Source organism: Anopheles stephensi, chromosome 3, assembly GCF_013141755.1.
Source record: "Anopheles stephensi strain Indian chromosome 3, UCI_ANSTEP_V1.0, whole genome shotgun sequence".
Classification (NCBI taxonomy): Eukaryota; Metazoa; Arthropoda; class Insecta; order Diptera; family Culicidae; genus Anopheles; species Anopheles stephensi.
This window is the reverse complement of record NC_050203.1, coordinates 36,271,775-36,289,653: the sequence shown is the minus strand read 5'-3', so window position 1 is coordinate 36,289,653 and position 17,879 is coordinate 36,271,775. Positions and strand designations below refer to the sequence as shown.

The following is a 17,879-nucleotide window of genomic DNA, read 5'->3' as shown; positions in this document are numbered from 1 at the left end:
TCTCAAGTATGATGCTACAATTAGTAGGACAAAATGGTGGTTCACATGTGTGTTAGATACCTTAGATAGTGAAAAAACACCTTAGTTAAAGTAAAACAGAGAACTGTAAATTTTTTTCAGGTTGACAATTGATCCGGAATGGTAAAATCCACAGAAATGTAGGCACACCTACTCTGGGTTCAAATCCTGGCACGACCGTGTATCCCTTACACAGGACTAACTAGTCAGTTATAGGCAATTGAAGGCAGTGATAGTCGGCGATTAGAAATATCAATACTTTGATGAAAACAATAAAGTATGTTTGTTTGTTTGAAGTGTCTTCCAAATTTGAGTTAATAATACTTTCTTACTGTTTGACGATAAAAATTTGTTGCAAAATATTAACCTTATAATAACGGCTGATAATGAGGACTGAATATATAACAGATCTATGACACGCGATAAAGACTTTACTTTAAATGGTAATAAATTTAGTTTAGCAATAAGAACAGGCCGTCCTACATGAATAAAAAAAGTTTATTTATATTTCTTATTTGATTTAATTGATAATAATTACACAAATAATTTGTAACATCCAGAGGCACAAAAGAAATAAGAACCTGGGTTCAAATCCTATTCGGACCGTCTCCCGTACGCAGAACTGACTACTTTGCTACTGGTAAACCCAAGTCACAGAAAGCCAGAAATGGCTGGCCGAGACCTCTCGAGGTTGTAGTGCCACCAAGGAAGAAGAAGTTCTTTGTTCTTGTATCATGTCTTTTATGGATTGATGCCAGTGGCCGAAACAGTCAAGGAACTGCTTGTGAAGTATTTTGGTATTGTCAGCCGTATTCCTGAGCAAAGGATTTGAAGACCGCGAGGCACTATCTATCCACCAGTTATAGCCGCTTCAAATTTTACAACATCTTCTCCACTCTGGAGCGAAGTGAAACCATTTAATGCCGTCCAGGTCCCACGACAGTCTTAGAAGGTCGTAAAATTCAACCAGTGAGCTTGATTGAGCCTTTTCGTTCCACATTTTCGATCCAAGCGTAAGTTATTTTGTAAATACGGTGTAGAAAATACTTAAAAAATATGTTTGGTACAAGAAGCTTCAAATTTGCAGGCATTTGCCCAATAGGTTTGAGGAAGTGTAACAGGAAATGTGGCCCAATAGGTTTGAGCAATGATTTATTTATGATGCGAATATTATAATTATCGTTATTTGAACAAACCACTTTTATGGTGATTAAATTACGAATTTGTGTAGATTCCATACGCAGTAATATATTGAATTTAGTTCTAAACTATATTTATATTCTTATGGTCGCCAGAACGAGATGGCCCTAAAGTTAATAAGTAAAGTAAGAGACAATAACTGAATTTAAAAAATTTAATTTAATCATTGATTTGTTGTTTAACAATTTATACTTCATAAGTTTTAATGATTCGAAGCATGAAATTTGCTGAGTGTAATGGTATCTTCCTTCCCCTTAAACGACAACTCTTATCCATTGCATTCGCTCATTAAACTCAAATTGTTCCAACAATTGTTACGGAGTATCGAAACTTGATTATTTCCAATTACTCACACCGCTCGGCACCGATGTTTCGCATGGCCGCCCGTGTATGAATGTGTGTGTGCGTTTGTGTGGTAGTGGTAGCAGCAAACAGTCTGTATCTTAATCAAGCTCCTGTTACAAACTGCACGTAAGCCCCGAGCCCCAAGACCCATCATAAAAACCACCACAACAACCCAGCGTCGTCTCACTGCCGGCGCCAAGTTCCGGGAGCCCTAATAACTGCTAATCGACAATATACGCGCTTCATATGCGACTTTATCGTTTGGCAACGATGTTCCGAGCATGCACGAGCAACGACTAGCAAATGAGGTGGAGCGGCACATAGTACGGGCGGCCCGTGATGAGCCACATGCATCGAGGAAAAACATTACATAAAACCCATTTTCTCGGTCATTCAAAATCCATTCCAATTGTTTCGGTTGCGCTTGTCTTCCGGAGCGCTTCGCACCAAGTACATACGGACAGTACCGAAGCACCGGAGAGCCTTGACTTTCCCCAGGAAGGATCGTTGTTTTCTGAGTAAAGCGAGGAGAAATAAACATAGAAATACGAGAAGGTATATAAGGAAGCAATAGCAGATCCTCGTGATCCACCATTTGATCGTGAAATTTCTCCTAAATGTATGTAAAACGTCGTGAAGCAAGCGTTTTGTGTCGTTCTTCCCCTGTTGAACGAAGCACCGTCGACTACGCCTCTACGATATGTAATGCACCGATAGCCACGCCTACTAACTGTACGTGTCACATCGATGCCATGTTGAATGAACATGTGCTCAGCCCCGTCGGATGAACCACGCCGTCTACGCTATGGAAAAGGAAAAGATGCCGGTTGCTATGATGCAAAATAGGAGTGATAGAGTGCGTGAATGTACTATCTTCCGTATCTATCCATCTCTCTCTCTTGTATCTACAATGTCGGGGTAGATTTCAGATCGCATCAAACATCCAGTTCGTGGTTGCTTCCGTTTAATGTAGCCATTCAGTTCATTTTAACCACCGAACAGTGTATACGTCGACGAACGGAGTTCAAAATGTCGTTGCATTCAATGCATTTGTGGTCATAACAATCAGCGAAAAATCTTTGCAATTTCAGCAACTGCAGCTCAAATATGTGTTTTCACGCATGAAAACATGATGGAAATAGGACTGTTTCTCGTCTGTATACTGAATACTATTTATAGCTAGATTTTAATAAACATGAAAATGTAAAATAATTTTGTATCATTTCGCTTTGGTTCATTTGTCAATAGTTCATAGTTGTCCTTCGAAATATGCTAAAATTCATTACTAAATTGTCAATGTGAGTAAGAAGTCAAATAAGGAAAAGTCTTAGCAAAATACTATTGATAAATGGTTTATTTAGTCACAGTTAGGCCCGTATCGAAAGATCGTAAAGATCGACGGCCGTTGAGGTACACTACATCTAGAAATTCAGAGCTTCTCATGAATCAGCTTGCTGAATTCATATTTACCGAGTTGGATAAAAACAAACAAAAAATAACGTACAATAAAATGCTTGTTGCGTTTTGCATTTATGTCACCAAAGCTAACTAAACTAATTAAAAATATTAATTAACTTTGGATTACATTTATTTCGCGCGTTCATTGTGGCACAGTACAGCTGCGGGCCGGTGTATAACATAGCTATGGGAAATTAAACCTCTCAAAACCATCGTCGTTTATACTGAGCTATGACCTCCATCTCATCTCCCTTGCTTTTCTTATACTTTAGAACTAAACACTTTCAAAAATTCACAAAAAATCTAAAATTTTCGCTTCAACATTATTTGTTTACGATAGCAGCTCCACTGGTGACTATGGGAAAAGAAACTATCACATTTTGGCCAAATTGCGCTGACAGCTGTCAGTTGGCCACTGTCAATAAAAATTCCACACATGTCATTTCACGAGACGTGTGTGCTTGCGCGCGTGTGTGTGTGTTTTCTTCAAGGATGACGATGATAATAACGAGGGTGTTGTGAAAACGAAAAACGAATTACGGAATAAATTCTGCGTGTGCGACATCTTTCGTGTGTTTTGTTCGTTCCCTTCTGTTGGCACTGCACCCTAGCCCTAGCAGTCACCTTCGCAGCCGTGTAAAAGTTCACAAAAATCGCCCCGTGTTCCCCGTTTGCACACACAGTTCGCGACTGCGTCACATATTTGCTGTGCGTGCATGATTTGTTCATACTGCTGAAGCTTTGTTCCGAGCAAAGCAGAGTGTTTCAGTGTGTGGCCAGCTTGCCAATCATCCTGGCATCGGAGTGACGACAAAAAACATGATGACAAAGGTGACGAAAGCTAGCGCGGAACTGGTCGGGCAACAGCGATCGATTCCCGTGGCCAACTGCCCGTCATGTTTCCCTCATTAAGGATGCAGCTCTGTGCGTAATCAGCGTCAATCGCTTCGTGTTTATACTTAGTGCGAGTGAAGGGGAGGGGGGGTACCAAAGGGGGACAAGGGCAAGTGGCAAAAAGCATAACGCAGCAAGCAGCAAGGATGGAGAACAATCCGGGCGAATCGTCGGAGGTCGTGTACGGCACGCACGAAGACTCCGCAATGGTGATGTCAGAAAAGGTAAGATGAGCCTGAATGAACGCAACAACAATGAGAAGAGCTGGACGGACTACGCCAAAAAGCATATGCCAACGGATGGACAGTGCATATCTGGGAGCGTTCCTGCTTATCAATTTCGTCGTGTATGCACGACCAAAGCACAGCCTGCGCCCTTACGCCTGAGGGGGTACATGAGAATGACCGATTATGCGTTCCGGTTTGTGGACGGCCAGCAGTTCCGCTTGGAGCCAGCGGCTAGATGGAAAGAGCGTAGAGCAAATCTAATTAGCTGCACCGTGCATATGCTTGGTCGGCTGACTTTTCGACCGCAATCTGGCACCGAACCTGGTGCGACGGAACGGATATAGGATGAAATTGGACACCGCCGTGTGTTGTTGTTATGAATGCTGAATGACGTCCACAAATAACTTTAAATCTGTCGTTGGGCACGCTAAGCCTTCATTTAGGAAATGGCTCCCTCGCGAATGTACACAATATGGAATGTAAAATGAACTTCATGTAATGCTCATATGGTCCTGTGAACGGGATCGTTTACGTACTAAGCTTACACCCAGACGCACAAACACACTCTCTATGATTGCGAAATCTGATAACGAATGAACGTTTCTAATCTGCGCTTATACCATTCCGTTTCGTACAGGTGCAATCTCTAGCCGGGAGCATTTACCAGGAATTCGAACGTATGATTCAACGGTACGATGAGGACGTGGTGAAAACGCTGATGCCACTGCTCGTGAACGTGCTCGAATGTCTCGATTCGGCGTACCAAACCAACCAGGAGCAGGACGTCGAGCTGGAACTGCTGCGCGAGGACAACGAGCAGCTGGTAACGCAGTACGAGCGCGAGAAGAATGCCCGCAAGCAGTCGGAGCAGAAGCTGCTCGAGACGGAAGATTTGGCCGAGCAGGAGAACAAAGAGCTGGCCAGCCGGCTCGAGTCGCTGGAAAGCATCGTGCGCATGCTGGAGCTCAAGCACAAGAACAGCATGGACCATGCCAGCCGGCTCGAGGAGCGCGAGTCCGAGCTGAAGAAAGAGTACAGCAAGCTGCACGAACGCTACACGGAACTGTTCAAAACACACGTCGACTACATGGAACGGACCAAGCTGATGATGGGCAACTCGACGCACTCGCAGGCCGGCTCAGCCTCCGAACGGCTGGACGTTTCCCGGTCCCGCCTGATGCCGATGATGCGCTCCACCGGTCCCGTCTCGTACGGGTTTGCTTCGCTGGAAAATTCTACCATGCTCGATACGGAAACGCTTTGCAGCGAGGAGGACAGTGGGCCCGATTCGGGGCCACCTTCGCTGCAGAATGAAATCGAAACGAAGGCTACGGAAAAGGTGGAAGAGGTGGATTCGGCAACGACGGCACCGGCCGACGGGATGGCAACGAGCTCAACCACCGCCAAGGTGCTGCAGAGCCCAACCAGCGGCGGTGGCGGTGTGTCGGGCAAAACGACCACCAAGAAAGAGCAACGGTCGGCCAACACGCTTTATCAGGAGCTGTCGTTTCAGGACGATAATTTGGAGAGTGAAGAGAACGAAATTACCGGTGCCTGGGTGCATCCGGGCGATTACGCTTCATCAGGTATGCAGTATTGCGTTGTTCACCATTGGGCTGGTACAATGGGCAATTTATGTATGTGTTTGCGTGTCTTCAACAACATCATTCATTTGTACTGATCGTGCAGGGGTCACTGATCATGGTTTAAGATGGTCGAAGTTTCTTATAGGTGTTTTTAAAAGGACTTCTTTATGAGATTCGAATTTGTCATGCATGTAGCATTCAATTGGGTCCTAAGCAACCTCATTTCTGAGCAAAATCGCACTTTTTCCTGTTGCACCCTACACTTCCTTACCATCTCATAAGCATACCCCGTATTAATGATCATTTTATAGTAAGTCACATTAAAATGAACAACATTTTAAACTAATTCAATGTTGCATGAAAAATGCGGGTTAATTTAAAGTTCATTTCTCATACATGATCGTGTGCCAAGCTCATTTCGCATCCAAGAACTCGACCATTGATCACGCACCAAAACACAGTTTGCGTACGGCATGCGGCGAAACCTTTTAACGCTTTTCTTATCTTACTAATTGCTCCCTCTTTTCGTCCGCTTTTCTTCTACCTTGCAGCTAACGATAACTTTTTCGGTAAGTCACTCATTACACGCAACGCTAATAAAACTAAACACTCTCTCTAAATATCATACTCGGTTTAATGTTGTTAACATGTGTTTGACGCTTGTATTTTTCCCCCCCCCCTTAAGGTATGGGCAAAGAGGTCGAAAACTTGATCATGGAAAACAATGAGCTGCTAGCGACCAAGTGAGTGTGACCGTAGGCCATAACCGCAGCATCTTCATACTAAACTTGTCGCCTGTCCTCCTTTCCCCACGCAGGAACGCACTGAACATCGTGAAAGACGATCTGATAGTGAAGGTGGACGAGCTGACCGGTGAAATCGAAATCCTCCGGGAGGAGCTGAACGCGGTCATACTGGCGCGCAACAAGCTGAAGGCGAAGGTGACCGAGCTGGAGGAGGAGCTGAAGAAAACGAAAGCCCAGGTGAAGCAGGCGTCCGCGTCGGCCACCGACCAGGAGGAGGAGGGCGACGTCCCGATGGCACAGCGCAAACGGTTCACGCGCGTGGAGATGGCGCGCGTACTGATGGAGCGCAACCAGTACAAGGAGCGGTTCATGGAGCTGCAGGATGCGGTACGCTGGACGGAGATGATGCGCGCCTCGCGGGTGGAAAACCTGGACAAGAAGTCGAAGCAAGGCATTTGGAAGTTTTTTAGTAATCTCTTTAGCTCCAACGATAGGCCAACGAATGAGTCCCCCGGGCGCCTTCACCAGCGCTATGGTGGCGTGAGTGCGCAGTCGCAAGCGCACGGTGCCGCCTCGCTGCTGCCTGCCATGCCCGAGGGACGAATGCTCATTGGGGCAGGCCAGAGTGGTGGCAGCGGTGGTGGTGGTGGTGGTGGTATCGGTATCGGCGGTCTCGGTGCCGGTTCCTCGACTGCCCTTTTACGCAGTGGCCATGCAAGCAACATACTGGTGCTATCGAAAGAACCGGAACTGACGCAATCGGAGCGTGCGATGCAGCGACGCCGCGACCAGTACCGGCAGGTGCGGGCACACGTCCAGAAGGAGGACGGCCGGCTGCAGGCGTACGGTTGGAGTTTACCTAGTCTAAAACCATCGAACGGTGCGGGAGCGAACGGTGGCATTGGGGGTGGCGGTATCGGAGGTGTGGGGCGTCCGACCGGTAGCGGAGTGCCGGTGCCGGTTCCCGTATACTGTCGCCCGCTGGCCGAGGCTAGTCCGCACATGAAGGTGTGGTGTGCCAGTGGCGTTAATCTGCAGGGCGGCTACACTAAGGACGGTGGGTGTATCGTTGGAGCGGCCAGCATATTTTATTCGAAAGACACAACCGGCGGCGGTGCGCAGATCACCGAGCTTACCGGTGATGAGGCCACGGTGGAACCGAAAGATTTGGGCGAACTGCTGGAGCGGAAGCTACTCGCGCTGGGCGGTCCGAATTCGCTCGATGCGGACAGCGAGCTTAGCTCGTACGTGTGGATCTGCACCAGCACGCATTCGGCCAGCACGGTGACGGTGATCGACGCTAAAAATCCGTCGGAAGTGCTGGATTCGTTCCCGGTGTGCCAGAACCATCTGCTGTGCATCTGTACGGTGCGCGGTGCGCTGGAAATGGACTACGCAATGCTGGAAAACAGCGAAGTTACCAAATCGGGTAAGTTACCAATGAGCGAACGTGCAGAATGAACGCTTCAAATTCTAACGGCAACACCTTAATCGCTCGTTTCAGGTAAAATGCTAGAAAAACCCGGCGAATCTCCTGACGACATCGGTAAAGTGTCGTACGAAAAGGTGGTCCGCACGGTCGCCGAATCGGCGGCTGCTCCTTCGGCAGACGAAAGCAAACTTACGGAACAAGCACAAGAAGCGGTACCACCAGCCGATACAAGACCGGAACAAGCGACCGAACCTAACACGGATCGTGATCTGAACCATAACAGCAAGGTAAGGCGAACGTTCGCTGCTACCGGCACCGGTTCTGTAACGAGTTACTTCCTGTTTTTTTTGTTAGCAGTCCTCAAACGAAGCTGCAGATAGCACCGACGTAGACACGAAAGAGGTGGCGATCGCGGTGGACGGTAATGATAATACGATCGAGGGCGAAACGACCGCCTCGCCCGGCAGGGAGCAGTCTGCGGCGGCGATCGAAGAATCCATCTCTTCCATCGGACCGACCATGTGGCTCGGCGCGCAGAACGGTATGCTGTACGTGCACAGTTCCGTCGCCCGGTGGAACGTGTGTCTGCACAAGATCAAACTGCCCGACTCGGTGCTCTCGATCGTGCACGTAGAGTCGCGTGTGATCGTTGCGCTGGCGAACGGCACGCTGGCAGTATTCCGCCGACAGGTGAACGGCGAATGGGATCTGAACAGCTACCATCTGCTAACGCTCGGTTCGCCGAAGTATTCCGTGCGCTGTTTGACGATTGTCGGCGATAAGGTTTGGGCGGCGCACCGTAACAAGATTCACGTGATCGATCCCATCACGCTGTGCATACTGAAATCGTTCGAAGCGCACCCACGGAAGGAAAGCCAGATCCGTCAGATGGCAACAACGGGGCTGGGTGTGTGGGTATCTATAAGGTAAGGTGGTGGTGGTGATGATGGGTGACGAAGCCAAAGGAAGGATGCAGAAAGGCAACAATTAACCCGTTCGTTCTCTTCGAGCTAGATTGGACTCGACTCTAAGGCTGTTTTCGGCGGAAACGTACGACCATCTGGAAGACATCGATATCGATCCGTACGTGTCGAAGATGCTGGGCACTGGAAAGCTCGGCTTTTCCTTTGTGCGCATTACCGCACTGCTGGTATCGTGCAACAGGCTGTGGATAGGTACGGCTCCATTTCCCTTTCGAAGCAAACGCCCGTTGGCACACGTTCTCACGTTCGAGCTGGGCTTAATTACAGGAACGGGCAACGGTGTGGTAATTTCCGTACCACTGACTGACGCTAGCGGCGCTTCCAATACACCGTACTCGCCGCGCTTCGCCAACGCTCAACTTTCGTTCCATGGGCACCGTGACGCAGTGAAGTTTTTCGTGTCGGTGCCGATGAACCCACCCAACCAGGGGTTACCGACCACTTCGAAGGATATGCTGGTAATATCCGGCGGAGAAGGATACATCGATTTCCGGTTAGGTAAGTGCGTGCGTGTGTGCGGGTAAAGTCGTATCAGTTTTAATGCTTGCTACACAATTGCAATGAATAGTTGGCGAGTTTAGTTTAACTTACTTTTGAACACAATCGAGCATCATGCTAAATCATTGAGCGCGTTTAGTAGCATGTTTCCTCCATCGCATGTACGGACGTTCCTTTATGTGCATTTTGTTAATCAATTTCAAAGATCGTTTGTAGCTATTTCAGCTTAAATTAATGCCTAAATCATCCGCTGCTAGTTGCATGTGGTAGTGTAAGCTACTCATTTAAGTAATAACATGCCAATCAATTTATAATTTTGTTTTTCATTGTAACCGAGTACAAATGACAATTTTATCTTTTACAAACGTTTAACATTAAGTCAGTATCAGTGCTTGATCGCGGCAGTATATTTTTAAGTGGGTAGTACACTCTAGCGCCCAACGCTGAATTTGATAAAATGTGATTTGCTTTTTGAACAAGTCTAAGACAGAAAAAGAACTGACGACATCTGTTTCTTTAGCCTTTTGCTGGCTGCAAAACTATATGTTTGGGGTCTGCATTGGGCAAGTCCGTTGGCCTTCACACATCCGACGGCACATCCTTTCTGATAACTGAGAACGTACCGTCCTCACTCACTAATCCTCCTTCTTACTAATCTCCCACTCACGGGCACTCACTTAAAGCAACTGAGTAACCCAAAGGAATGTTTGTTCAGTCTTTTTACTTTTTTGTTTTATTTATTTATTATTAATTATTATAATAATTTATTATAGCAATACGGCCAGGCCGTCCTTCATGAATCAAAATAATAATTTATTAGACTAAAGTCAGAATAAAGATCTCCCTCCACGCACTCTTTAGCAAATTGATTAAAATGAGTATCCGTGAGTGGGGGGGACATCTATTCAGACTTTAGCCTAGATGCCCCCCCCCCCCCACGGGTACTCATTTTTGCTACAGAGTTACGCAAAAAGATATATTTTTCAGACTTTTTATTATAATTATTTATTTATTAATAATTTATAATTATAATTAATTATTATGACAACAAAATCACATTTTGGCATAACTTTTACGTAAATTTAAGGTAACTCAGTAGCGAAAAGTGAGTGCCCGTGAGTGGGGGGGGGGGGGGAGCATGTATTCAGACTTAAGCTCAATTTAAGGCTAAAGTCTGAATAGATGCCCCCCCCCCCCCCCCCCACTAACGGCCACTCTTTTTTACAAATGAGTTACGCAAAAGTGTATCTTTTTCAGACTTTTTACTTGAATTATTTATTTATTTATAATTTATAATTATTATAAATCACTATAACAACAATTTGGCTAATGTCTGAATAGATGCCCCCCCCCCCCCCCCCACTCACGGCACTCACTTTTCGCTACTGAGTTACCTTAAATTTTGGGCTTAAGTCTGAATAGATGCCCCCCCCCACTCACGGACACTCATGTTTGCATCAGAGTTACCCAAAAGGTTATATTTTTCAGACTTTTTACTGTAATTTATGTATTTATGTATTTATTATTTATTTATTATTTTTAACTATTATAAATAATTATTACATCGATTTCTCACATTTTTGCTTAATTTTTACCTAAATTTGGCTAAAGTCTGAATAGATGCCCCCCCCCCCCCACTCACGGACACTCATTTTTGCAACTGAGTTACCTCAAATTTAGGTAAAGGTTAAGCTGAAATGTAAGAAATCGTTGTAATAATTATGTATAATAAATAATAAATAAATAAACACTTACACTAAAAAGTCTGAAAAATATCCCCTTTTGGGTAACTCAGTTGCAAAAATGAGTGTCCATGAGTGGGGGGGGCATCTATTCAGACTTTAGCCAAATTTTGCTAAAAGTGAGTGCCATAAAGGGGGGGGGGTCTATTCAGACTTTAGCCCTTTTTGCTATATTTATTTACTTATTTATTATTTATAATTATTATAAATCATTATTACAACAAGTTTTAGCACTTTTGCTTAACATTCACCTAAATTTAAGGTAACTCAGTAGCGAAAAGTGACTGCCGTGAGTGGGGGAGGGGCATCTATTCAGACTTTAGCCTGAAATTTAGCTTATTATTCGATTAAAACCAACTCCCTCTATCCTGACCAATTATTTTGGCTTACAGGAGCTACGTAATAATTTTGGTCACGCTAGGAGTGACCAATCACGCTTACAACATACACGGTGTTCCCGGACTGTAACGGAACATTGGTTCGATGGATGCTTGTTAACGGGCATAGGCATATTCAGAAAAGGAGGAAAAATAAGAATAATAACATTTCAAATCACTTCTTACAATGTATATTATCATGCTCTACTCGCTGTCTAGTAACAGTATAAAGGAACGAGTTATGACCATACAAAATCCCACTGTGCAATAAAAATAACAGGCCACAGTGCTGCACACAAAAGATTCTAGGGGGGGCCTTCTCGAGTCTTTTACCATTCAGACTTTAGCCCTCTAAAAGCCCCCACAGCAAGTGGGACACAAGCCCCTTTTTCTTAACTTACATTGTGTACTACCTGCTTAAAATACTTTCCATTTTAACTGCACGTTGCTTTAGGCATATTAATTTGTATTGCATCATACGATTAATAGAATGTAATGTTCCGAATGTATTCGTCGCTGGTAATAGAATGCGAAGCGATGTGAACAATAATAAGCCCTTACGCACCTCTGTGCCTCTGTTGCAACATGTTGCGCCCCCATGTTCCACTACTCCAACACAACATTATTGTTCTCTCTTCCCGTTTTCTCTCTCTTTTTTCGTCTCTCTTTCTCTCTCTCTCTCTCTCCCTTCTAGAAGAAATAGTAGAAGATGTATGCGATTCCGCAACACACTTATTAGTTTGGCGTGTTAGTTCATCGTACGATGATTTGTCTGTTTGTAGCTAAAGGTTTATGTACATTTTCTAAGCGAAAGAAAGTATATGGCCTACTCCCACCACCACCACCACCACCACCACCCATCCAACCCCCAAAAGCAACCGCTCGGTTCAAATTGCGTCCAATTGCGAAAGTCAGTCCCATTACGAAACGAACACGTATCGGCATGATGCACACCCACACTCTGCCTATAGTTCTCGAACATGTTGTATTTGCAAATGAAAGGTATGTTGCTTTTAGTTTGTTTTTGTTTGTTTTTACTGTTTTACTTTTTCAATTCGTTTTGATAGTGTGTTTTAGTTTGTTTTTTTTTGCTTATCGCTGGTTTCTTTTACTATTCTGTAATTTCCTTTTTGATTTTTATCGCAATATAATGGTGTTAAAAGTTAGTTAATCTTGGTTTAGTGTTTTTGCTTTGAAATACTGGTTGATTTGTGTTGCTACTTGCTTACCAGATACTGCTTTTTCAAATGCGATTCCATTTCTGTACATATGCTTTGACTCTGAAGTAGATGGGTAAAACGGACTATGGGGTTGTTTGCTAGCGTATCCTCCTCTTTTACAAATGCGCTGTGGGATAGGTTTGGTTTGCTTTGTACGGTAATAGCGTTAAGAATGGTGTTCTATGGTTATGTTATTCATGGACAAACATTTCTATTTTACGTAGGCCGAATGTTTGATTTCTTGCTGCGTTTTATAATATTTTAGGGTTTTAGATGAATTTCCTTGAATTTCATTTGTGAGACATAATGAATTGATTTTGTCTTCTCCTTAACCGTTCGCCGATAGCAAAAGAGAGTCCAAGCAGAGCTTGATTTACATAGTTTAACGTGTCTCTGATTTCATGAGTTCTATGCTGGCTATGGCATTACCCTTGGCGGTCTAAATGTGTGCACTTTTACTAGCAAATTTATTTAAAATTAAATTGTTTGCCAAGGCACAGTAAACCGTAGTAATTAGATTGATTCTTCACACATTTGTAACTGCATAGTGTGCGAAGGATGTTGTGACACTTCTCTTTGCACTTCTGATGCTCGATTCCGTGCATAAAAATAACGTGAACAAGAACATGTTAGAATTCAATCAAACAAGTCTATGCTTGGTTAACCAATATATAATGAACTGCTTATATCTTAACTTAAAGATATTTTTAAAGTAAGGTCATTAGGTCGATCATTACTGCAAACTGTTAAAACTAGAACGTGGGTTGGGGCGGTCCGGTGGCAGATGCGATAGCGGCGCCGGTCTTCACACGGCAGGACCGGGGTTCAAATCCCATCCAGACCGCCTCCCCGTACGTAGGGCTTACTACGTTACTACGAGTAAAATTAAGTCACAGTAAGCCAGCAATCGCAGACAGAGACCTCTCGAGGTTGTAGTGCCAAGGAAGAAGAAGAAGAAGTCTAAGTAAGACCCTTAAATTATACGCACTAAGCAGAAGGAAAACGGTCGGAACTCTACGACTCTCAGAGGCATTTATTTAAAAGGATTAAATGCGTACCAGGATGCGCTCTACATTTTAGCTAGCCGGAATAGCTCTTATAACAATTTAAAATATCTTTAACTATATTTCGTGTAAAAACACGAGAAAGTCAATTTGAAAAACTAGTTAAATAACGATTAAATATCTATTTTCCAACTTTTTGAATGTAAAATAATAGATAGATCGATGGTAACGGAAATAGTCAGTTGAAACAACATCAAATATTTATTAAAATGTGCCATTTTTCGAGTCTTTTATACCTTATTCTATAACCGATAATTTAAATTTAATTATCTATTTCATTTAAATTATCTGCTACTAAATCATGATACTGTTAACAGTGATATTTTACTTTAATTAGTCAGAATCAACGGAGCCAAGGTTTTTCTATGTTTCTATGGATACTATGATATAAGACCTGACAGCCGGCTGCCAGGTTCATAGAGTTGAGGTGACGAAGCTAACCAAGGTGCCTAAATGTAACACGTCAACGATATAAATTTTAAAAACTAAGTAAAATAGTAATTTATAAACTCAAGTTAAGTTAGGGTGTTAGACAAAATGTCGTTGCGTTATAAGCTCATCGGGAGCACAATAATTAAAACAGAAAATATTTCATTGAAAGTTATTACAAACCTTCTCCTTATAGTTAAACTATTAGCCTTTTATATATAATATTTTTTTATTCTACTCTCATTAAATACTTTTCAAAAGCTTCTTAAACATCTATCTACTCTTGATGCAATGCTTCAGCTCTTGCTCTTCCTCTCACTTCCATCACTGTTACCGCTAATGTTAATTCATTGGAGGGGTTTGTAAAAAAAACGAAATGTGTATTTACATAAATTAGATTGTGTGTTTGCTTCTTCTTTCAAATCCTTTACCATAGCTAGTCGAACTTGCGTTGTGTTGTTAGAGTTTTAGTGTTCTGTACATGTAATGCTGAGTGAAATCAATCATCTTTGCTACGCTCTACAGCAGTATGATATCGTCTTATTACGTTTCTTCTCTTCTCCAGGTGACGGTGATATGGAGGCCAGCGTTGAGCTAGAACCGAACCAAACCATAGAGAATCGCAACGAGAAAAGCTACATAATCGTGTGGAAAGTCAGCAATCGCTAAGCTCACGCCAGTATGTGATCCATGCTTACCAGCGAGAACAAATTGACCTTCTTGTACCCCACACTACACTAAACCATACCCTACCCACTAACTCTAACCACACTCTGGTGCATCGATGGATGGAAGGATCGAGCGAAAGTTACACACAACATGAGTGGCATCCAAAGGGAAGAAGGTGATGGGGCGCTAAAGCGCATTGGATCCGGGATTAGCGAAGCTGATAATGAAACAAGTATTCTAGTGTGTTCCAGGTTTGTGCCGGCTGTTCTTTTTAACGCGTTGTGCAGCGGTAGTCAGGTTCAGTTTTGCATAAAGTAATACTGCGCTAAAAGGGAAGGCTAACCCGAATGCGGTTAGCGATAAAGCGTAAGCGTAACACTTGTTTAAAGGAAACATTTTTTATGTAGCGACTCTTCTGCTCGAGACGCTCCGGCGGCTCGGAGGATCAGCTTCGAATTATATTAGCAGACATACGGCTAAGTTAATTTGAATGTTTGCCGGACAGTAGACACGATGGTAGCCAACCAACCAACCGATAATAATTCCCTGTCCCCCCCACCCTTTTTCCTGCCCCCCCTAACACGCCAAAGAATAAGTTTAGTAGAGCGTTTTAGTAGCCCCTTTCAATGAAGGACACAAGACGGAATACACACACACATTATTAACACAAGTCGGACAAAAGCTCTATACCCACTCATATAAATATTATTACGTTCGCAAACAGAAATGGTTTTGTTTTGTGTTGTCAGCAACAACACATTACCATTAATATTTATCTCTAAAGTAGTAGTAACTAATACGGCGAGCTAGTGAGGTAGTGGCGAGGAGGCAAAACAACAAAAAAACCAATGGAACACGTACACAAAGATTGCAATTCCTAGCTTGTGCTGCAACGCATTAACAAAAGCATAGTTACAAAAAAGCGCGAAAATTCTTCCTTTCCCCCTTTTAGTAGTTTTATTGTTAGGGATCGGTGAACCCATTTTAACTTGTGTACATATTACAGTGTTATATTGCTGAGTTGTATTTAATTTCGTGTGCAGTAGCAAGTCATCGTTTTTGCACCTGTCGTGTATGGTTAGTCATTTTAACGGTGTTGTACGTTTAAGCTTGTTTTATTGTTTTATTCTTATTTTTATCTAGCACAGAACCCATCCAGTCGAACGTTTTATCGATCAGGCAGGGCTAGAAAGCGAGCGAGCGTGGGAGAGAAAGTAACAAAAAACACACACACACACACACACACGCTGCAGTCACAACAGGACAGGTTGGGTAATTGAAAACCTCTGTAAATGAATGTAGTAAGCGAAGCCTACTTTACCTTACGGTACACAAATGTTTAACGTTAATGTCTTCAGTTGACATTTTGTTTTGAAAAAAATGCAGTGCAGCAGTGCAATCCCGGTTTTCAACTTCATAATCAAATGCTACCAATTTAGATAAAAAAAAGCCGCGTGCGATGCTATTGTGCTGCAGCTCTCCCTCTCTTATACAGCTTTGCAGCTGCGTAGCTGCCACATGCATCCGCTCTATCTAGCAGCAGCAAGGTTTTAATTTGTTCGAATATTGCGTCAAATAGTTTGTGTTAGTGGCGGATGTATCGCTTTCATTCAAACACACCCGCGAGATCGAAAGTGTGCGATCGAAAGTTCGTATGATGTAAAGGAAAAACAAAACTACTCCCTCCCCCCGCCCCATTTGAAAGACAAAGCAAAATACAAGTAACCAATGCATTAATAATTATGTTTGGTGTTTTTTTTTGCGCCATTGTAAACGTAACCCGTTTTTCTTACAGATACTTACTATAGAAAAGTGCGTTCGTGGTTGAGGGCGGTGTTAAGTTAAGTTGTCGAAATCGTCGCTCGAGTGCTGCCAGCATCATCGCAGAGTACGCGTAAGTAATTTTAATTGTTTCTTTTTCTGTAATAATATGTTGCATGAATCGTCCATCAACTAGACAATTTTTTTTTTAAATTTCTATATCCGATCCACGAGCGTTCCTCTCAGCAGAAGTTGGCTCACATTGCCTGATCGGATTCACCGTATGGACAACAGCGCCCTCTTTGATAAAATTTGAGAAGCTAGCTGTTGTAGCTGTAGTGTAGCTGTGTAGCTACACAGAAATAACTGTCTTTCTGTTCATTCAAAATTCAAAAATGAATTCTACAATCACTGATGTAGAGAGTATATGTCAGATGGGTAATAATAGTGAGCACGCCAGGGTTCTTACTTCCTTCCAATTCTAACCCTAATCTGCTGGGTCGGAGCCATCCGTAAAAGTAAACGAGCGGGTTTGATCGTGTGCCAAACTCTTGTATGTTCGTGCCGACCAATGAATTCGAACTCGGCTACAATCGAGCAAATAGTATTACTACTCATGACTTCTAAATAGACATGAGCCTTAGGCCATCTCATAATGTTTTGGTTGTCTGCCTATATACCTCTTTTCCTCTTTCTTGGCCTGCTCGTATGGAGCACGTCTAAGCGACATGCCCTGTTGTCCAAACTGTTTCGAGGAAACACGGTCAATGGCTGCACACCTCCACCCCCGGCTGCATCCGATCTCTCTCAAGGTCTGACTCCACTTGATCCAGCCAACAAGCTCGTTGTGCTCCTCTACGCTATCAGCTAGCTCGTGGTTCATCCTCCTTCTCCACACGCCCTGCTCGCACACAACGCCCGCAGCTCGATGATGGCATGTGCATTGGTGTCCTCCGCCAGCATAGTCCAGGACTCGTGCCCATAGAGAGAGAGAGAGCCCATAGAGGCCTTATCAGTGTGCGATGTATGGCGCATTTCGTGCGTTGAAGGAGTCTGTGGAGCCCGTAGAAAGCACGATTCCTCTGAATAATGTGCCTGGATGTGGATTTCGCTGCTTACGTTGTTGTCCGAAGTTAGGATCATACCAAAGTAGCAAAACTCCTCTACTACCTCAAGCCGACTATTCAAATCGTCGACGTCAACCAATACTCTGCTTTCGAGGCGGGCTCT

The 17,879-nt window shown here is 43.7% G+C and overlaps 1 protein-coding gene across 7 annotated transcripts; it reads left to right on the top strand.

Annotated features, from left to right (window-relative positions):
* The first annotated feature begins 3,461 nt into the window (after positions 1 to 3,461).
* Positions 3,462 to 16,628, top strand: LOC118509634 (JNK-interacting protein 3). 7 transcript variants are annotated; one of them, XR_004905903.1, is made up of 11 exons: positions 3,463 to 4,139; positions 4,780 to 5,728; positions 6,280 to 6,297; positions 6,414 to 6,471; positions 6,546 to 7,903; positions 7,979 to 8,193; positions 8,261 to 8,832; positions 8,921 to 9,081; positions 9,157 to 9,387; positions 12,201 to 12,508; positions 14,785 to 16,628. XR_004905903.1 is itself a non-coding variant. In XM_036050531.1 (10 exons), the coding sequence occupies exons 1-10, from the start codon at positions 4,062 to 4,064 to the stop codon at positions 14,886 to 14,888; spliced, it is 3,741 nt and encodes a 1,246-aa protein (XP_035906424.1). In that variant the 5' UTR covers positions 3,463 to 4,061; the 3' UTR covers positions 14,889 to 16,628. The 7 variants fall into 7 exon arrangements, 6 of the variants coding, with proteins under 6 accessions (XP_035906419.1, XP_035906422.1, XP_035906424.1 ...); XM_036050531.1 differs by lacking the exon at positions 12,201 to 12,508 and having other exon boundaries at positions 8,264 to 8,832; XM_036050530.1 differs by lacking the exon at positions 12,201 to 12,508.
* The last annotated feature ends 1,251 nt before the right edge of the window (positions 16,629 to 17,879 follow it).

What these genes read in the sequence shown, in the direction of transcription:
- LOC118509634 (XM_036050526.1), top strand. Translation starts at nt 4,062, where the DNA reads ATGGAGAACAATCCGGGCGAATCGTCGGAGGTCGTGTACGGCACGCAC. An exon ending in CAGCGAAGTTACCAAATCGG is followed by an intron (nt 7,904 to 7,978) that starts GTAAGTTACCAA and finishes CGCTCGTTTCAG; the next exon opens with GTAAAATGCTAGAAAAACCC. An exon ending in GGTGTGTGGGTATCTATAAG is followed by an intron (nt 8,833 to 8,920) that starts GTAAGGTGGTGG and finishes TCTTCGAGCTAG; the next exon opens with ATTGGACTCGACTCTAAGGC.